A 22,342-nucleotide genomic window follows, 5' to 3' on the forward strand; every position below is an offset into this window, starting at 1 on the left:
TTTCCTCTGATTCTACTTTTCTTTGTTGATAATCTGGAATCCTAACTTGACCTTCATCCCTTGATCTTTCATTCTGGACATTTGTGACTGCTTCAGCATAGCTTATGTTTTTAGTCATTTTAATTTATTGAATTTCTTTTGCCTTCTTCCTTATCTCACATCCCCCGAATGTAACTCTATGTTGCCCTCCACAATTGCAACATTTTTCCTGCACTTCTTCCCCACAATCTTCAATTCTGTGATCTTCTCCACACTTTGGACATCTTTGTTTTCCTTTGCAGACAGCTGCTATATGACCATATCTCTGACATTTAAAACATCTTAGTGGTGGAGGAGTGAAGGGCCTCACAGAAAAACTCAGATATCCTATTTTAACATTTTGTGGCAACACCTTTTCTTCAAAGTCTATTAAAATTGACAGGCTTCCTACTCTTTCTCCATTTATATTTTTTGTCAGTCTTTTGAGATTTTTTACCTTTGCACCGACAATGCTTTTTTTTTACTTGTCTATATCTTCCTCCAGAGGAATGCCATAAATTACCATTCTGAATCATTCACATACCAGTTTATGCCTTTTACCGCCACTTCCAAAAGTAAATCATCTCTGACAATGTGGGGTTCTAAGGATTCCGGCGTTTTCAGCATATGCAAGTTTCCGGCAAATAATTTCAAAATAAATAATTTGGTCCACAAAGACTGAACTTTGTGCTGAATTACATTTCGGTGGAACGCATGGTATAGCAGAAATCAAAGTACATTTAAATATTGGGACTTCTTTATAAAACATCCCGTACTATTACTTAGTTTTGAATGTCGTTGCATTGGTTAAACAACAAAAACAAAAGCTCTACACCTGACCATACGCTGAAGTACGCTGTTTTTCACATCAGACTCACGATGGGATAAAAATGTGAGGAAAATATTCTTTTAAAATACACCGTCCAAACATCATCATCATTTTCGACATGTGTAATTTTATATGTTCATTTATATGAATTGTTCTGGTGAAAACCACCTTCATAAAGCACTGAGACATATGGTATATTTTCAATTATTATGTAACGAACATTTAAATAGTTTTATGAACTTTTTAGAGATGTTTTCAGTTTTCTATAAAGTAGCGTTCAGTTTAAGTGAGTTGCTACGCAACAAATCAACACAACAGATTGGGACGGTAGCACACGCAGCAATGTCTTCCAGTTTCTCAGCTAACCAAGTAAGCTCATTTTCTGTCTTGTGAAAAATTGCTGTTTTGGACTTTTTTTTTACTTATATTACTTCATTGCTTTTTTCGCCTTGAAAAGTATGACAGTGCCTTCCAATCCAAGAGGCTGCAGAACTGGTGTGAGGCTAAGTCCTTTAAAGAGGTAGTTACGGATATCAGCAACCGGTTCCTGCTGGATTAAACTGTGTTTTTGTTGATTTTTGGGGATGATTACCTGAAAATATTATTGGTCTCTTTGTTTGCAGCGGCCCAGTAAACATGTGGGTCACACCTCCTTCGTTGCAGACAGCAGAGGACATCTGCTACCAGGAGTGAAAGTAGGTGCACTGAACTACTTCTGTTTTCATTTAAAACAGAATGTTGTGAGGATCATTCTGCGTCTCTGTGTGTCCTGTAGAAAGGCAGCGCCTGGCCAGACTTTAAGGGCACTTGGGATTTACCATCTCGTATCCCAGCCCACCACATCAACAAAACTGCCCGTTCAGCAGAGGGTCTCATTAGACTCGAGTCGTGGGGATTTGGCCAACCAAAGAAGGGCAAATCACTGTCAGACAGAGGCAGCAGGATCACAGATGTTGGCGAGCAGGTCAGCTCCACACTAATAGTCCAATATCTTCATCTTCTTCTTTCAGCTGCTACCTTTAGGGATCTTCACCACAGATTATCTGCTTGCATCCCACCCATTGGCGGTTCTAGACAGGGGCCACAAGGGGCCGGTGCCCCTGTAGAACTGGCTCTGGCCCCTGTTGCCCCCTGTACTGAAGACATAATTATGGAACGCCAAAGTGTTCAAAATTAAATAAATAAATGAAACATTATGAAATAAGTATCTACATCAGTAAACAATAGATAATGATTTAATGTGACAATGAAATTGTGAAATAATTGAATGCATATTAAATTCTCAGCTCATTATTATTAAATATATTTAATTTTCCATTAAAAATCAGCTTTGTAATATAAAATAATTTTCATATAAAATGTTTACCTAATAATTGAAATTATTGTTGAGGCTATTTTTATGTAATTCCAGCAATTTTTTTTTATTTCAAAATGTAATTTTTTTAAAAATCAGCTTATATTTCCCCATGGCTATTTATTTCATGTCACTTTACAACTGAATGACTCTGGGGCCAATCAGCATCAATGGGCTGGACTTGCATCCTCATTGGCTGAGCCTTACATAGAGATTAGTTTCCTGGGTACCTGCTCCCCTGAGCAGCTACTGCGCCTGCTCAAGGTTTGGGTAGGATGGTGGAGTTTCTTTAACTTCATTCAGCTCTGGTTACCTTAGCAGATCAAATTGGGGGGGATAATTTGTCATATGATGTCATTTTGATTTGTCTGGATGACATCTTTCAAATTATCGGGATGATAATTTCTCTCCAGAATGTTAGCATCGACGATACCATTGTGGATACCCTAACAACCATTGAGCACCGTGTCCACATGGAATATGCAGAGCACAGCACTCAAGACTTTAATGCTGGCTGGCATAACCATCGGAGTTATTGGTGTTATGTTTTCTGTGTCACCCAGCACAGTTCACTGTGGTCACGTCAGTCACACCAGCCGACATTAGCTCTCTGTTAAAGATTAGCTTCGCATATACATGGTGCATTACGGTAATAGAGCAGACTAGATGCCAATCCAGGCAACGGTTGAGAAATTAAGAGGTAAACATAAAAGTAACCTTATGAACATTTATATTAATTATATATTTACAACGTTCCCATACATGTTTATGTAAAAAATTAATATTTGGGATTCCATTGTCCAGTCTTAACATAATTTATACTCAGTGAGACCGGGCTGGGGTCCACTCAGCAGGTGGGCATAGACTGACTTGGGGCACCAGATGTCCTGATTTGTGTGGGACTGTGGCGCATTTTTCACTCCTGTCCCGGTATCCCTCAAATAGGAACAAAGCCTCTCATTTGACTGGGTCAAATTCAGATAAGTCATAATTATTCGACAGCCGATTTTTTTCTGAAATGTAAAGAAAGCAGAGCTACAGTCGTCATTACAGAGCCACATCAGCTGTCATTAAAAAAACGCAGTAGAGTCCCACATCATGACCAACCTGCGCACCAGATGCTAGTAAAATAAAACAAAACAAGAAAAAGCAGAAAAGTCACCTGCTGGTCTATGGACTTATTTCTACTCAAACTCAGAGATGACTGCCAGAGAGACAAGGTAACAGCAGCCGAGATTACTAGTGTTAAACTTTGAAAGCTTGTAAAGTTCTTACTGATAAACATTGAACTTTTTTAATCAGTTTTTATACCATTTTGTTATACTTCAAAAAAGTTTTTTAAAGTTTTTTTTTTCCAATTTGTGTTAAGTCATTGTTGTTCACTAACAGGCAAAGCAGAAATGTGAGATCTTTGTTGAATTAAAATCTAGGACATAATCATAGAGTTGGTAATGTGTCCCACAATGCCCCTTATCCTTGTCCCACATTCAGTTTTTTGAGATCTGGTCACCCAAGTGTTGACTAAATGTTTTCAGTGCTGCGCTGCATGCGAGAGATAAACATAGTGGGGAAAATGCGTAAATCCAGACTGTAAAGGATATTTCTTAAAGAGGGAAGAGGAGGAAGGAGGGGTCTGGGCTAAAGACCCCAAGGTTTCAAGACCCTAAAAACCCCCCTCTCAGAAATGGTAACTGATTGGTCCCTTGGACCAATTTATTTACCTTTACAGTTTTACTTTATCAATTAATTAAAAATTAAGGTGTTGCACTTTTAGCTTCAGCTGTATTGAGATAGGATTACAGGTGTCGTCTACTAGATCAGTGGTCTGCAACCTGCAGCTCCAAAGTCACAAGTGGATCTGTGGCTTATTATTACCCTGTTTTTTGTTTCATTCTTTTGTTCTGTGCCCCCATGAAAAAACACTGGCCTCACCCTGGCCCACCTGGTAAATTTGGTTTGCAGGGAGGTATATCACCTCTGCCCTGATGTCAGAGCTGCAATGAATGCTGGGAGGTGTAGTTACAGTGCATTACTGCCGCAAGATAGCACCAACATCAGACATTTCCACATGCAATTCATTCATCTTTACCGCTTATTCCACAGTGGGTCACAGGGGAGCTGGTGCCTATCTCCAGCAGTTTACGGGCGAGAGGCAGGGTACACCCTGAACAGGTCGCCAATCCATCACTGGATAACACGGAGACATACAGGACACACAACCATGCACACACTCATTCAATTTAGAGAGACCAATTAACCTTATACTCATGTTTTTGGACTGTGGGAGGAAGCCGGAGTACCCGGTGAGAACCCACGCATGCATGAGGAAACCATGCAATCTCCATGCAGAAAGACTCCTGGGTTCGGAAACCCAGGACCTTCTTGCTGCAGGGCAACAGTGCTAGCCACATGCAATAAAATTAACAACACGTGACATTTATTTTTTAAATTGGTTAAAAGGTTTCCTATCTAATGAAACCCAGCAGATTGCATTGAGTTAGGGACTTGCATCATTCACTCCTCCTGAACGAGCATGTAACAACAGTGGGCTGTCGTTTGCATTTTGTTTTGATTTTACAGCAGTCCCTCATACTCAGCATGCCGGTACCGACAACAGAAAGGAAAACTTCTCTTTTGACAGCAATAAACCTCCAGCACAACCTGGGTCAATGTGTGTGGCCATCTGCCATGACCAACTGTGGTTGGTCATGGCGCTGGTGGTGTAGGGGTTACCCGCGCGACCATGTGTAGAGGCTATAGTCCTTAATGCAGCTGTCCTGAGTTTGAGTCCCAGACCCAGCAACCTTTGCTGAATGTCTCCCCCTCTCTTTCCCTTTTTCCTGTCTACCTACTATTGAAAAAAATTAAAAATAAAGGCCTCTAGTGCCACAAAAAATGTAAAAAAAAAAAAAGAAACCTGAGAACTGCTCTGGTGTGGCAGGCAAGAGGACAGGAGTTGCATGGTGAGTTGACAAGATTTATTAATAACTGAAAAACACTTACACGGGGACCACAGGCAGGGTAACAGAAATCCTTTTGTATGTGGGTTTTATCTGTGTTTGTTATGGTCCATAAGAAAGTTATTCTATGGCAAGGTAATTTAACATTGTAATGCACCAGACCTTGCACCCGAAACTTCTGTCAAACACTGAGGGTGTGTCAAAAGATATTTTAACAGAAAAACTGGCAGAAGTCAGAAAATCTCTGCAGAAACAGACAGGAACTTCTGCAAAGTAAGAGAACAAGTTGGTGTCCGCTAAGGAGTCTGTGTTTTAAGAAAGACTCAAAAGATTAGCCAATAACCAGGGTGGGGAGCTTGATCATGTTAGTTTGCTCCTTTCCCCTCCAGAGAGGCCCAAAGAAAAAGCCGGTGAAGGCGATGACGTCCCAGCAGGTGCTGGCTTTAATTGCTGCAACGATGTCTGACAGATCGTCAGAGAACAGTCCAAAATTCAGAAGACATGCAGGAGTCAGACACAAGAAGGCTGAGATAGGCTTATGAGTCCAGGCCTTAAGTAATACTCAGAGGTCGTGGCACAGCAGCAGTGTTGTTGTCCAGGAATCAGAAACTCGGCAGACATCCAGCAGGGGCAAGACGAGACTGGAGAATCCAGGGACCAGAAACAAGGTTGAAACGTGGAGGTCAGACAAGGACATGGAAGGAACGCTGAATATCTACTAACAGGAGTTTTCAATTATTTGGCAAACAGCTGTAGGTAGGAGAGCATCTAAATATAGCAGCTCACAGGTGAGGGGCAAGAGGTTGATTGCAGCAGAGCAGGTGGGTGTGGCAAGAGAGCTGACAGGTACAAATCATAACAAATATATGTCTTAGGGAATGAATCTTAAATTTATTTAGTGTTCCTACAAGAAGCCCATCTGTTAGAAGACAGCAAGGCAATCAGTAGGATGTAGCAAGGTGCTGCATATGCAACATCATTCTCCACCCAAGCCAGGGGGATTATGATCCATATTTACAAAACCGTACCACTCCAAGTAAAAAAATTTAATCAAAGACAAATTTGGTATACTTAATAATCCAAGGCTGTCTTTTAAAAAAATATAAATCTAGTGAATTCATACGGCCCCAATGTAGATGATTCAAGACTCTATGAAGACCTGTCAACATTGGCTGAGCAATGTGTGATAGCTGGAGATTTTAAATGTGTACTGGACATTAAGTTGGACAGGTCCAACCCATTAGCCCATTTCTCCTTTTTATCTGCTCAGTGCACTTGTTTGTCAAGTTGTATATTGATGGGTGTTTGACTGAAGTAAGTGCAATTTTTCTGGACACACTCTTTATGAAAAACTGAATTTTTATGACTATCCAGAAGGCCTGGGCACTTGTTCCAATTGTTTAGCCCTGTCTTTACAAAGCTGTCATCTCCACATTCGGAGAAGGTGACAAGCTGTTTGACAGCAGCCAATCGTCATATTTTACAGAAAGCAAGCTTTTTGGTAATGCACAAAAGCAACCACTCTGCTTTTGCACCATTCTGCATTAAAATGTTCCTCCTGGCCAAATGTTCTGGCAGTTTCCTTTTTGACAGTGACTAATTGTGGTGCTTTTCCAGTCCCTGGCAATGTTTCAAAATCACTGTTGGAGGACGTGGTGTGCAACCATGAGTTTTTATTTTGCTTTGCATGTTTGTACTTATTTTATCTTTGGTAGGCTCACACAGAACCATAAGGCAGTAAGGGTTAATAGTCCCTGTCCCAATACCCACACTACACCCTATGACCCTCTATGAAGTGTGTGCTTTGTAAAAGTGCGTGTAAGGGTTGAAGTGCGCAGGTTACAAGCATGCAAAATTGGAGAATTGGGACAGTAGGGGTTACGTCATTGACTTGCACCTCTGCACCGTAACTCCCACATTAAAAATGACGGGACCCGTTGCTGTTTTCGCAGTCTTGCTGCTAAAAAATATTTTAAAACTGCAACAGGCAATTGTTTTTAGGAGGAGAAAGTGCAGGAGGCGAAGGAGGCTTATACACCAGACTCTCGCCACGGTGTTTGTTCGAAAGGTAATTTCAATGTTATGGGCTACTGACTTTACAGAATCACTGGAGCCAGTGGTATCTCACATTGCTGAGCCTAAAAAACCAGTAAAAAATATATTTGTCTCCTTGCTGTCTAAAGTTTACGCAGTTCTTATTACTCTGATTATAATGGTTGATTACATTGATGGTTGTCATTGGTTTTTGCTCAAAAACGTCACCTGCAGCAGTGAATTGTGGGTAATATACTTTGGCGAAGTCTGCTTAGATGTGCTTAAGTGTGGATTGAAGGCACAAAGGGGGCAGGGCTAAGGACCACTCTGGAGATTTGGGACACACTATGCACTCAAACCCAACAACTGGAACGCGCAATTTCAGTGACACAAGGGTGGAAGTGCCAGTATTAGGACAGGGCCAATAGCAGCACAGCTCATGATGCCAATGGTTGGAGGCGGGGCTTCTAACAATTAGTGATTCAATGGAAACAGCTTTTGTGCAAAGTAGAGCGAGACTGAGTGGAGGGGAGCAGTGCGGTGCTGAAGCCGTCAGTGGAAAAGAGGCATATGTCCAGCTGAGACTAGCTACTGTACTGGTGTTTGTGGCTGTCTTACTGATCCCAGAGCTGCTGCCTGGGGGTTCTTACTGGTCCTTGATCTGAAGGGCCTTGCTTCGATGGTGTTGTAGACCTCTGGGATTTTGGTGTAATGTTTTGTCTGATTGTATTTCATTTTATTTTATTTTTATCTGGTTCCTCTGTCATGGTTCCTCTGCCATGTTTGCTCTTTTATTCTGTTTTAGCTAGCTATGTTGTGGGCTAGGGTAACTGCTCAAAAGAATGTAAACGCAAAACAATGAAAGTGTGATTGGCTGTGTTGTGTATAATGCATTATGCATTGATTGGTGTGATTGTTTAATAAATTTAATTTAAAATGAAAGAGTTCTCGAAGGACAGGAATCATTGAAACAGGATAGTGCCTATGGCAGGACTGGGCAGTTATTCTTCCTAGGCAAGCATACATAAAAACCAGATACAGTAGCTGCTGAGGGGCACACATTTTTGTTAAAATATGGCTACCTTTACGTAGGGATCATACCTACCTGTGCTCAGCTCTGTTGCAAATTGCTGCTGCCTTTGGGACGTGCAAAACAATGACAATGAGCTAAATTTTTTGCTGCTTTAGTGAATCACACTGCACGTGTAAAATTAACCTATTTGTATCCTCTACTTCCAGAATTTGACAGTTTTGCATTAAAATGCCTAGTAGGTGCATATTCATAGAATATATATATATATATATATATATATATATATATATATATACACATATATATATATATATATATATATACTGGTCCTTCTCAAAATATTAGCATATTGTGATGAAGTTCATTATTTTCCATAATGTCATGATGAAAATTTAACATTCGTATATTTTAGATTCATTGCACACTAACTGAAATATTTCAGGTCTTTTATTGTCTTAATACGGATGATTTTGGCATACAGCTCATGAAAACCCAAAATTCCTATCTCACAAAATTAGCATATTTCATCCGACCAATAAAAGAAAAGTGTTTTTAATACAAAAAACGTCAACCTTCAAATAATCATGTACAGTTATGCACTCAATACTTGGTCGGGAATCCTTTTGCAGAAATGACTGCTTCAATGCGGCGTGGCATGGAGGCAATCAGCCTGTGGCACTGCTGAGGTCTTATGGAGGCCCAGGATGCTTCGATAGCGGCCTTTAGCTCATCCAGAGTGTTGGGTCTTGAGTCTCTCAACGTTCTCTTCACAATATCCCACAGATTCTCTATGGGGTTCAGGTCAGGAGAGTTGGCAGGCCAATTGAGCACAGTGATACCATGGTCAGTAAACCATTTACCAGTGGTTTTGGCACTGTGAGCAGGTGCCAGGTCGTGCTGAAAAGTGAAATCTTCATCTCCATAAAGCTTTTCAGCAGATGGAAGCATGAATGCTCCAAAATCTCCTGATAGCTAGCTGCATTGACCCTGCCCTTGATAAAACACAGTGGACCAACACCAGCAGCTGACACGGCACCCCAGACCATCACTGACTGTGGGTACTTGACACTGGACTTCTGGCATTTTGGCATTTCCTTCTCCCCAGTCTTCCTCCAGACTCTGGCACCTTGATTTCCGAATGACATGCAGAATTTGCTTTCATCCAAAAAAAGTACTTTGGACCACTGAGCAACAGTCCAGTGCTGCTTCTCTGTAGCCCAGGTCAGGCGCTTCTGCCGCTGTTTCTGATTCAAAAGTGGCTTGACCTGGGGAATGCGGCACCTGTAGCCCATTTCCTGCACACGCCTGTGCACGGTGGCTCTGGATGTTTCTACTCCAGACTCAGTCCACTGCTTCCGCAGGTCCCCCAAGGTCTGGAATCGGCCCTTCTCCACAATCTTCCTCAGGGTCCGGTCACCTCTTCTCGTTGTGCAGCGTTTTCTGCCACACTTTTTCCTTCCCACAGACTTCCCACTGAGGTGCCTTGATACAGCACTCTGGGAACAGCCTATTCGTTCAGAAATTTCTTTCTGTGTCTTACCCTCTTGCTTGAGGGTGTCAATAGTGGCCTTCTGGACAGCAGTCAGGTCGGCAGTCTTACCCATGATTGGGGTTTTGAGTGATGAACCAGGCTGGGAGTTTTAAAGGCCTCAGGAATCTTTTGCAGGTGTTTAGAGTTAACTCGTTGATTCAGATGATTAGGTTCTTAGCTCGTTTAGAGACCCTTTTAATGATATGCTAATTTTGTGAGATAGGAATTTTGGGTTTTCATGAGCTGTATGCCAAAATCATCTGTATTAAGACAATAAAAGACCTGAAATATTTCAGTTAGTGTGCAATGAATCTAAAATATATGAATGTTAAATTTTCATCATTACATTATGGAAAATAATGAACTTTATCACAATATGCTAATATTTTGAGAAGGACCTGTATATATATACACATATATATATATATATATATACCCTGAGAAGAACGATTGTCTGACAGACAACCTTAACAGCTTCAACTGTAGGTTTGAAAAGTAGTTGTTCACACCTCCCAGCAGCTCATCCACATCTCACTCTGACACAGAAACTTTACATGTAGCAACCACCATCCTCTCCTTTGACTTCCTGCCTGGACTAAAGATCACTGAGGATAATGGGAATAGGGCCTTTCAGCATCAGAAAGCCAGGAAAGCTTCAGGGTTTGAGAGGCTGCACTGACCAACTGGCCCCCATCACTAAGATCTTCAACAAGTCTCTGGAGCTGCATGAGGTACCCCCTTGCTTCAAATGCTTTTCATCTTGGTCCCCAAGAAACTCACCATCACAGGATTAAATGACTGGTCATTAAATACTTTGAGTGACTGGTTTGTCCTGGCAAATGCCATAGTCAACCCAGGACTACACTTTCTTCTGCACCATCTCGACTATCCAGAGAGGTATGCCAAGATCCTCTTTGTGGACTTCAGCTTGGCCTTCAACACCATCAACACAGGTTTCCTCCACCAGAAGCTTACCCAGCTCACAGTTCTGACCTCCACTTGTCAGAGGATCACCAGCTATCTCACTAACCGACAGCAGGAGGTGAGGCTAGGGAGCCTGTTCTGCACAAAAACCACCAGCACCGGCGCCCCCCAAGGCTTGTGTTCTCTTCCTGCTCCTCTTCTCCCTGTACACAAATACCTGCACCTCTGTGGACCGATCAGTGAACTCCTGAAGTTTGCAGACACCACTGTTATTGGTCTAATCCAGGACAGTGATGAGTCTGCATACAGACAGGTGGATCTACTGGCCAGTGGTGCAGACAGCACCACATAAGGCCTAAACCACTCAAGACTGTGGAGGTGATACCAGACTTCCGTAAAACACTCCTGCCCTCACCATCCTCAAAAACACTGTGTCTACTGTTGATCTTTTCCAATTCCGAGGAACACCCCTTTCTCAGGACCTGAGATGGTCCTCACACTGTCTTCACGAAGAGGGCCAAGCAGAGACTATACTTCTTCTGACAACTTAAGAAGGACAACCTGCCACAGGAGTTGCTGATCATCTTCTACACTGCCATTGTTCAGTCTGTCTACAGTCAGATTTAATAAATTAGAATATGTGTTCTGATGAGGCTAGTTTTGTCAGTACCTTTAGAAAACAACAACCTTTAAGCAAGTAATAAACATACTTTTCAATAAATACACATTTCTGTTATTAAAAAGGATGTTTTGTGTTTGCCTGATGTAATATTCTAATCTTAAATGTCATGTTTTCATTAGCTGGAAGCAGAAAATCATCATTGTTAACAGAAATAAAGGCTTGAAAACATCAGTCTGTGTGAAATTAATCTATATAAAACATTTCGCTTAGTGAATTGAGTTACTGAAATAAATGAACTTTTCAATAATATTCTAATTTATTGAATATGACTGTATTTACCTTAGGGTCTGCAGTATGGAGTGCTATTTGCAAAAGCTGCCACAAAGACAGTTTCTTTCTTTAGGCTGTCTCTATGATGAACACTTAATAGTTCCAGAGTTCCAGAATTTGAACCAATTCAATAAATTAGAATATTATTGAAAGTTTTATTGCCATTTTGTCAATAAACAAACCAGGCAAAGGTGTCTGCTATCAGATTGGTAGTAAGTGGCAAAGGTTAAAGTAGTTTTGAAGGTTTAAAATATTTCTCGGGTGTCAGTACTACTGTGAATTCTGTCAATCTATATAACCTTTTTCACATCAGTGATGCTGGCAGAGAATTGTTAAAGTAGTGCCCAGATCTCTTAGATGTCCTGCTCCTCTCTTGTGGAACCACCTCCCAATTTTTGTCCATAAGCAGGCTTATATCTTTCCTTTCGTTTTGATAAAGCTTGTGGCTTAGGTTATCCTGAGCTATATCTGTAGTGATGATGCTATGGGGCTTAGGCTGCAGTGGGACACATGGGGCATTGCTTTTATGTTTTTTTTGTGTGTGTTGGCTCTGTCTTCTCAAACCCCCAGTCGGCCAAGGCATATGGCCATCTACACTGAGCTAGGTTGTGCTGGAGATTTCTTCCTGTTAAAATGGAGTTCTCTCCACTGTCACTACATGCTTGATCAGAAGGAGTGATTGATGTAAGTCAGTGACTCAATGCAATCAAGTCCGTTTCCTTAAACAGAAAACTCTTTTTACCAGTTTGAATAATAAATTAAACTTGGCTGCGTTGTTTAATGACAAGAATGAAATTATACTGTACCCCCTTCCTTGAACTGCCACCTTAATATGGTGGAGGGGTTTGAGTGCTCGAATGATCCTAGAGGCTATGTTGTCTGGGGCTTAAATGCCCCTAGTAGGTTCTCCCATGGCAAACAGGCTCTGGGTGACGGGTCAGACAAAGAGCGGTTCAAGACACCTTCATGAGGACCATATAATCAAGGCACGTGACGTCGCCTGGCTCCAGGCTGAGACCTCGTCGGAGGGGACTCGTCGGAGACCACCTGGTGGCTGGGTTGCTACTCACAGGACCTGGCCGGGCCAAGCCTGAACGAGAGACGCAAGTCCATCCCCCAGTGGGCCACCTGCAGGGGGAACTATGAGGGACCATGCAAAGTGGATTGGGAAGCAGACGACGGTGGAGACCTTGGCAGCCCGATCTCCAGATGCTTAAGTTGACTCTAGGGATGTGGGGGGGAAGGAGCCTGAGCTTGTGTAGGAGGTCGAGAGATATCAACTAGAAATATTCGGGCTCACCTCCATGCACAGTGTGGGGTCTGGAACCTATCGAGAGGGACTGGACTCTCTTCTACTCTGGAGTGGCCTGTTGCCTCTCCCTGCGGGTGGAAGGGCTGAACTTCTCGAGAGGTTTGCTTGTTGCCCCCAAGCTCAGCTGTCTCGTGTTGGGGTTTACCCCATTGGATGAGAGGGTCGCATCCCTGTGCCTTCGGGTTGGAGACAGGTCTCTGTCGGTTCGGCCTATGGGCTGAGCGGTAGTGCGGAGTATCCGGCCTTATTGGCATCCCTGTCAGGGGTGCTGCATAGTGCCCCTCCGGGGGACTCCGTTATTGAACAGGGGGACTTCAACGCCCATGTGGGAAACGACTGTGACACCTGGAGAGGCATGATCGGGAGAAATGGCCTCCCCGATCTGAATCCGAGTGGTGTTTCGTTAATGGACTTCTGTTCTAGTCACGGATTGTCCATAATGAACACCATGTTCAGGCAAAAGGGTGTTCATCAGTGCACTTGGCACCAGGACACCCTAGGCAGGAGGTCGATGATCGACTTTCTTGTCGTGTCGTGTCTAATGGTATGGGCAGGTCATAGTCAATATAAAGCATATTACTGATGATTCGTCCTTACTAGTAAATGTGCCATAGCTGTTTATTTGCCCTGCTTACTATCCTTCACATTCAAATGTTAGAAAATGGTTCTTAACAGTGTAACTACACAGAGTCATGTTGAGTGAAACAACTTTATTTGGGTTTGTACAGACGCACTGCACTTTTTCAAACATTGTGCAAACCTCTTTGATGGCTTAGAGCCATCAAAGAGGTTTGACAGAGCACACATTTAGCAGTAGCATATGGACCATATACTTGCTTAACAAAAGCTAGGGTTGTCAGCGATGGGCTGGCTTGCTAACAACAACCTAGACATTCATGTTCAGAAGAAAATTTGTATTTGGGGTCTTTCATATTTAGAGCAATTCACATTCACATGCATTCATATTTAGAGGTTTTGACTAGAGTTGTTTCAGGGTATTTGAACAAAAAGAAGCTATGCTATACAGATGACTGCTTAGGCTAGCTGCTATTGCTAAAAATGCTAATGATGCATTTGATCTAACTGAAAGTTGGAGCTCTGGTCTGCCTTGCCAGAGTGGGGTGTTTTTGACTTGCAAGTCTGCAAACCAGTAAGGATTTTCTAATTGTTTTGGATCCAAAAACTAATAAGAATACAAGCTTATTAAATGTATTTGGCTCCATATTATGCCTTCAAACACTAAAGGAACATGGTTATAAAAACAAGGTACAGTAAAATGTGTGCTGCTGGTTTAATGGGGTACAAACCGTTAGAAGTGCTAATAGTTTATACCTACAACAGCTGCTCAACACCCTTCAACTCTCATAGTGACTTCTGGCTTCAGGGGTGTTCTCATTGTATTTCCAACTAGAAACAAAGAGAATGCATCATGATGATTACCACCAATTTTGCTTCTATGTTGAAGTGTCCTCCCAGACACCAAATTAAAATATACATAAAATACACATAATACAGAGAGAATGAGAGATCAAATGTATTGTTCTTGCATGCCTTTGGCATTGTCAAGCCTCAATGCAACCAAGCTTATAATTGTTAATTATGGTTCTCTTTTAACTTTATTCAGCATTTAGAAAATGACATTGGCAGAGTGCTGATGTTATAACCTATTATGTGTTGTGCTGATTCAAAATATTACATATGAAAAACAGCAGATTGTTAGCAAGCAAAATGTACTAAAATGAATTTAAAGAGATGTGTGCAAGTTGTGTGCTTGTTAATCATGTTGCTTCTATAAAAGGAAGAATATGTCTTTAAATTGATGGTAATTGTCTTTTACTGTCCTTTTTTGCTGTCAAAGTTTTTCTTTGCTGTGTTTAACTTTGGTAATTCATTGTGTTTTATAATAACATACAATGACCATTATTTCAGACCAGCAGGGATGTACATCAGTATGTTGCTGATCCATCTACAGGAGCTGAAGCCCAACCAGAGTCTCAGATCAGCCCCATCACTGGGCGTGAGAGCTACATCTTAAAGAGACATGAGGCCGGATCACCTGCTGAACAATCCATTCAAGCTATAAAGAAGGACAAGCCAGCGTGTGCGACTGAAGAGAATCCGTCTTTGACAGTTACGGCTGAGACCAGAGGGGGGAGACCACAGAGCAATATGTCAGAGAAAGCAGCTATGTCATCCTTCAGGCAGACACATGGAGACAACCAGCAGGAGCAATGAATTTACAACACAATAAAAGATATAATAAAAAACCCTTAGGGCATTTAAAATTTTGTTTAATTCCTGATGATACGGCCTTTCTGGAAAGAAAATGACAAAGCTCTAATCTGTTTCTGGAATTTGTCAGATTATTATTATCATATATATATAAATATATATATATATATGTTTTTTTATCTAGAAATTTATCTAGAAAAGAAAAAAGACAAAAAAACAACAAGGGCCCATAGACAGGTTCAGGAGTCACAGTTGATTATTAGCTACACATACTGTACATAAATACTAAAAGAAAGATATTGTGAGAGTTGTGGAGATATTAGTTCCAAGATAAGATAAAAAAGGTTTCCATGTTTTAACAAAGACATCATTTTGATAGTGTAACCAACATGTCAGGTAGTCTAAAGAAAAATGGTCAAATACAATCTTCTGCCATTGAGTCTTGGAAGGAATTTTTTCAGTTGTCCAGTTCAGAAGAATGAATTTTCTAGCACAAAAAGTTAATAATCTGTTGAGTTTTCTTTTATATTTATCACTGACATTAGGATCAGTTATTCCAAATAACAAATATAGGATTATTATTTGAATTTTGTTCATTTCTCCATGATGATCTGCTAGAATTGTTTCACTTTAATACAAGACCAAAAGCAGTGAGTAAGAGTACCGGTCTCAGTTTTACACTTCAAGCACTAAAAGAAAAGAAAAAAAATCTTTGTTTGATTTTGTATTTTCTAATGAGTTTGTCATATCACATCAGGATAGAACGTTACAATAAGTCATGTAATTTGAATATTGCCTAATCAGCCCAATTTATGAATTTACTATCCGTCATCCCAGGTAAGAAATCTGGATTAACTCAAATTGGATTGAAAACAAAGGACGTTTTTTTACCCTGCCCTGGCTCCTAAACAGAATAAAAATGAGAGTTAGGTATAGGGCCAAATAAAACACAACAAAAACCAAAAAAAGTACTTAAGAAAACAAAAAGTACCAAAGCAAAAAAATATGTTGAAGATGGAAATAAATATGGAGTAAAAAATAGTAAGGCTTGTCAGAAAAGGAAATAACGCACATTTTTTCATTGAACAGTTCCACAAAGGCTTTAGCTATTTGAATTCCCCCCAAATTAACTCAATCAGCCTGGGGGAAGAAACTGTTTCTGCGGCGGCTGGTTTTAGCAGACAGTGCTCTGTTAGTGCTGACCTGAAGGTAAAAGCCTAAACAGTTTGTGTGCAGGGTGTGTGGGGTCTGCAGAGATTTTAGCTGCTCTTTTACTGATCCTAGACAAGTACTGGATGGAGGGAAGGTCAGCCCTGATGATTCTCTCTGCAGACCTGATTGTTTGTTGCAGTCTGGACCTGTCCAGTTTTATGGATGAGCCAAACCACACTGAGATGGATGAAGATGGGACAGACTGGATGATGGCAGTGTAGACGGTGACCAGCAGCTCCTCTGGAAGGATGTACTTCTTGAGTTGCCTCCGGAAGTAAAGTCTCTGCTGGGCCTTCTTCTGAACATTGTCTATGTGGGAGGACCATATCAGGTTTCAGAAAAATTGTGTTTCGTAGGAATTGGAAGTAGTCTACAGCAGACATAGCGTTTTTGAGGATGGTGAGGGGGGAGTGTTGGGTAGGTGTTCTCTATAAGTCCACCATCATCTCCACAGTCTTGAGTGGGTTAAGTTCCAGGTGGTTCTGACCACACCAGCATGCCAGCTGATCCTCCTCTTGTCTATATGCAGACTCATCACTGTCCTGGATCAGTCCAATGACAGTGGTGTCATCTGCAAACTTCAGGGGTTTCACAGACGAGTCCACTGAGGTGCAGTCATTTGTGTAGAGGGAGGAGTGGGGAGAGAACACACTCCTGGGGGGCGCCAGTGATGATGGTTCTTGTGCGGGAGAAGATGTTCCCCAGCCTCACCTGCTGCTGCTGGTCAGTCAGGAAGCTGGTGGTCCACTGACAGGTGGAGGTCAGGACTTGGAGCTTGATGAGCTTCTGGTGGAGGATATCTGGATTGATAGTGTTGAACGCCCAGCTAAAGTCCACAAACAGGATCCTGGCGTACATCCCTGGTTGGTCGAGGTGTTGCAAGATGAAGTGTAGTCTCAAGTTGATTGCATCATCTGCTGACCTGTTTGCCCGGTAGGCAAACTGCAGGGGTCCAGCAGTGGGCCTGTGATGTCCTTCAGGTGGTTCAATACCAGTCACTCAAAGGATTTTATGACCACAGGCGTCAGGCCGACAAGCCTGTAGTCATTTAATCCTGTGATGGTGGGTTTCTTGGGTACTGGCATGATGGTGGAGCGTTTGAAGCAGGGGGGAACCTCACACAGCTCCAGTGACTTCTTGAAGATCTCAGTAAAGATGGGTGCCAGTTGGTCGGCGCAGGGTTTCAGGCATCATCCTGAGACCGTTTTTGTTTTCAAGCCCTGAAATAGCCTATTTACATCTTCCTCTGAGATCCCAAGTGCAGGCAGAGGGTCTGAAGATAGGGAGGTGGTTAGTATATGGAGGTATAAAGTTGATAAAATAGAGTTTGATTAAGCCAGTGTGACATTTTTGAGTTTGAAGTTATTTTAACATGACAGAAGTTGGCTTTTGTCATTGGCCCACCTACTATCTTTGAAGATGTCAAAAGAGTCATTTACTAGAGGAAATAAACCTGCTGCCTTTATTTGAAAATTTTTTGTTCTTTATCTGTGTTTGTAAGGCCTTCAACCTTTTGGATTATTTGTATGGGTGTGTGTACTAGTTTATCACCTGGACTTGCAAAGATGTTGCAATAGTAAGAAGACTAACCTCGCACCACTAAGCGCCCAAGAGCAGCAAAAGGCAGGTAGCCTTGGCTCACTGAGGCTACAGCAATATCAGAGAGACAGACACCAGGCACCCCCACAGAGTATCTAGCCATATGACCCACATGAAGGCAGATCGGTTGTGTGCACAGAAGCAGCAGCCCCCTGGCCAGAGAGGCACATTTAGAGACGCTGGGCACCGAATCCCCCCACCCGGCCCTGCTGCTACACCACCCAGCCCGGGACAAAGCGGCCAGGCACCCACTCAAGCCCCCAATAGTAGAACCGCCCAGCACAAAGGATGAAGAATTCCACCCAAGCGCCCCAAACCTGCTGTGAATGCATCAGGAATCCACAGCGGCCAGGCCCCAAAAAGACCAAGTGACAAAGGGCACCCTGCCACCCTTACCGATCAGACAGCCCCAGAGGGGTCAAGAAAGCAGAAAGTTATTATTTTAAGTTGGTACTAAGGGGCCCAAAGAGTGCCAAGAAAATATCCCCCACACCATTACACCACCATCCTGAACCGTTGATACAAGGCAAAATGGATCCATGCTTTCATGTTGTTGACGCCAAATTCTGACCCTACCATCTGAATGTCGCAGCAGACACCGAGACTCATCAGACCAGGCAACGTTTTTCCAATCTTCTATTGTCCAATTTTGGTGAGCCTGTGCGAATTGTAGCCTCAGTTTCCTGTTCTTAGCTGACAGAAGTGGCACCCGGTCTGGTCTTATGCTGCTATAGCCCATCCGCCTCAAGATTCGACATGTTGTGCGATCAGAGATGCTCTTCTGCATGCCTTGGTTGTAACAAGTGGTTATTTGAGTTACTGTTGCCTTTCTATCAGCTCGAACCAGTCTGGCCATTCTCCTCTGACCTCTGGCATCAACAAGGCATTTGCGCCCACAAAACTGCCGCTCACTGGATATTTTCTCTTTTTTGGACCATTCTCTGTAAACCCTACAGTTTGTGGTAGTTTGTGAAAATCCCAGTGGATCAGCAGTTTCTAAAATACTCAGACCAGTCCGTCTGGCACCAACAACCATGCCACGTTCAAAGTCACTTAAATCAGAATCAGAATCAGAATCAGAAAAGCTTTATTGCCAAGTACGTTTTTGGACATACAAGGAATTTGTTTTGGCGTAGTCGGTGCAATACAGTACAAATTAAACAGTATAAACATATCTACAATATAATATAAATATATGTGCACAGTTTTAAGTGAGTGAGAGTAAATATAGAGCAGTATAAGATGCAAGAGCAATACAACAGTACAGGGAAGTTGTTCTTCCCCATTCTGATGCTCGGTTTGAACTGCAGCAGATCGTCTTGACCATATCTACATGCCTAAATACATTGAGTTGCTGCCATGTGATTGGCTGATGTTGGAGTTGTCCTCCTAAACTCCTGCGTGTTCGTTTATTTGGTCAAAGCATCTTAATTCTGTACGAGAAAAAACTAAACTTAAATGTCTAAGAAAAGAAAACACGGACAAGAGGCTGAAGCTGATTCATCCGGCCGGAGGAAGAGATGCTGCGTCTGCGTAGTCAGGAACACATCTGTTTGTCTCTCCCCTGCACCATTCTTTTATTGAACATACACATACTACAGAAATATACATTTTACATTTGTTGTGCAGCCTTTTCTCAGTTTCTCACACATTCTGTTGCTGAAGTATACATTTTACAATGCTTGTGCAGCCCTTCTCAGTTTTCTCACACATTCCTTTGCTGAAGGACTGTTTCTCACACGTCTTCATGAATCTTCAGGGAGAGGAGTTACCATGCTTCCTGTGATGGAAATTCTTGCAGTAAGCATTTCACAGTGTATGACCTTTGGTTTACCTCACTCCAGTGAACATCTGTGTTAGAGGAGGAAGCTGTAAAAGCCATTATCAGAAGTTTAATGGTTAAGGGCATTTGTTAGGGTGATGCCTCGGGGAGAGTAGATGGTTGTTCCTAGGTAACCTAGTCACCTCTGAACCCGGGAAGGGTCTGGGGTCGTAAAACACAGACTCTTTGAAGTTGAGATAACACTGTCATGTTCTGGTATAAATACTGTGTGTAAATGTTGATCGGGGCTCTGTTTCACTGACTAACCTCAGTGTCAGGGTCTTCAAACGCTGAATGCCTTTGAATAAAACTTATAAGACAAAGTCCGGATTTTCTCTTGTTATGAGTCAACTTCTACCCACTTTGATAAGAAAATTCCACAACAATTTTAGCGTCACGAACAAGATCTAACGTGCCAGAGGAGACCGCAGGATGGGACACGGACGCCTGGCCAGCCTGAGAGTTGTTCTCAGTCCACTTCCATTTTACGGAGGGGAGTTCTCATGTCCGCCTGCGGCGTCTGGCTGATTAGATCCGAACAATTTGTCTTCAAATATATCTGGGTGAGAAGTTGCTCTGTATGATATAATGTATATTATTATTTTTATTACACATTAACCATCATCTCCTAACTAATTAATTAGGTTCCAGAGTTGCGAGAGGGAGGACATCAGCTGAGGGCCCGGTTACCCTGCAAAAGGAATTGCAGGGAGGTTCTTATTGGTAACAATAAGATAAAGCAAAACACAGGGTTTTGCGGGTGGTTTTTGGCAATTTTCTACACCTCATAAAGGAGAAAAGCCAGTGGGCAGACGTGCCGCTGAACGGGTAAAAAAAAAAATGGTTCCGGAACCTTGAGGCATCAGGGGTGTCTCCTTCTTCAGACTCTGATTTATAAAATAATGAAAGGAAAAAGTGGGGATGATTGTGTTAAATGTGCTTTAATTTGGAAGATAAGTTTGGTTTTTCACAGCGTGGAAGTTTGAGTGTAAATAAGTTAAATAGTTTAAAAAGTTTCAAGTAAAACAGTTGATGGAAAAATAAAAAAAAAAACAAGAAAAGATTAAAAAGCACAGAGTGCATCAATTAAGGGGTTAAAGAGTTAAAACTTTCCTGAAGGAAGTTTCGTTTGTCTTAAATATTGCGATCAGTCGGTAAAGAAGGTAAAATTGAAAAAGGACATTAGAGATGCGAAAAGAAAGTTGTTTTAGAAAGGAGTATAGTTCATGTTGTGGAAGGAAGTGACAGGCAGGGGGACAACTGACTGACTGACTGATAATATGTATTTGTACAAAAATTTGAACCTATACTAAACTTTTCTTCTGCCTCTCTCACACACAAATACACACATATATGGGATTTAAGTTCAACATCTGCGTTTTTGAGTCTGGATTTTAGAAACCTGCCCTTCTCCATGGCTACTCCGCCAGAGACGCTTCTCCAGCACGGCCTGAAAGAGAGAGATCTGCCTTCCTGCATGTTGAAAATCGCAGTGTGACTTTCTACAAGAAAAAAAAAAACGAAACTCAGAAGAAAATCCGGATTCTCTGAGATGGACAAAGATCCATGCTGTTTGCAAGAGCCAGAAGAGCGATACACTGGATTTATATTGAAAGCATCTTATGCGGGCAGAAGAGAAACCGGAGCAAAGTTTCTTCTTTCTCCCTCCTGGAGAAGTTAAAGTGGACAAAGAATGATTGAATGTCTCACCAACAGACCAGGGAAGGGCCTGGTTGTTTTTTGGACTGATAGAGGACCGTGTGCCTGATAGTCTGACTCTGGAGCGATTAAGAAACTGATGGGGGTAACGTACAAACACACACACATTTGCATAAATCTTTTCCTATTTTCTGCAATGAAGAACGCTTATTAACCGCTGCTCATGTGACGCTTGCTTGACGTGGACAGATATAGCGGGTTAAAATATTATTTTAGGGTTAGAAAAGAATCTTTAAAAGGGTGATAACTTAACACATTTGATACTTTCTGGTTAATTCTTTCAGAGAAGCAAGTTCTCTTTCGTCGTGGAATATTCAGGGTCAATTATTCTAGTTATTAAAAGTTATTAAAAAGCAGAGGAAGTTACAACATCTCCAAAACTCAGCAGTAACCAAGTGTTTCTATGTTATTCTCAGGACAGATCTCATGAAGGAGCATTTTTAAAACCCAGCGCATGCGTAAAACCTGATGGGTTTCTCCTTCAGGTATTATTTTCTGTTGTCAGAGTTTGTATCCCATAAATCTAATGGGTAGAGACCTCATTAAAACAAGCTTAGTTCTACTGCAGATGGTCTTCATACAGTTTCTGACACAGTATTTACAGTTTGGTGCAGTTTTTGTCCACTTATGGAAAGTACAAATTCATTGTTTTTCACAGCAGCTGCTGGGATGAGGTTATATTAGGTTTTTCTTCCCTCTTCTGATTCATGCAGCGTGTTGATTTATACTGTACCTTATATCAGGTCCTGACAAAAACTATGAAAGGTTTGGTTCTGCAGTTTCTTTTTTCTCCCTTTGGAGAAGGAAAGAG

The 22,342-nt window shown here is 41.8% G+C and overlaps 1 protein-coding gene across 2 annotated transcripts; it reads left to right on the plus strand.

Moving 5' to 3' along the window:
- The first annotated feature begins 1,113 nt into the window (after positions 1-1,113).
- On the plus strand, positions 1,114-15,232 carry cfap126 (cilia and flagella associated protein 126). Of its 2 annotated transcripts, none has more exons than XM_047361507.1 (5): positions 1,114-1,216; positions 1,305-1,367; positions 1,471-1,542; positions 1,623-1,811; positions 14,920-15,232. In XM_047361507.1, the coding sequence occupies exons 1-5, from the start codon at positions 1,190-1,192 to the stop codon at positions 14,980-14,982; spliced, it is 414 nt and encodes a 137-aa protein (XP_047217463.1). In that variant the 5' UTR covers positions 1,114-1,189; the 3' UTR covers positions 14,983-15,232. The 2 variants fall into 2 exon arrangements, with proteins under 2 accessions (XP_047217463.1, XP_047217454.1); XM_047361498.1 differs by having other exon boundaries at positions 1,121-1,216; positions 14,877-15,232.
- Positions 15,233-22,342: the final 7,110 nt, after the last annotated feature.

This window comes from Girardinichthys multiradiatus, chromosome 1 (genome assembly GCF_021462225.1).
Source record: "Girardinichthys multiradiatus isolate DD_20200921_A chromosome 1, DD_fGirMul_XY1, whole genome shotgun sequence".
NCBI classification, from domain to species: Eukaryota; Metazoa; Chordata; class Actinopteri; order Cyprinodontiformes; family Goodeidae; genus Girardinichthys; species Girardinichthys multiradiatus.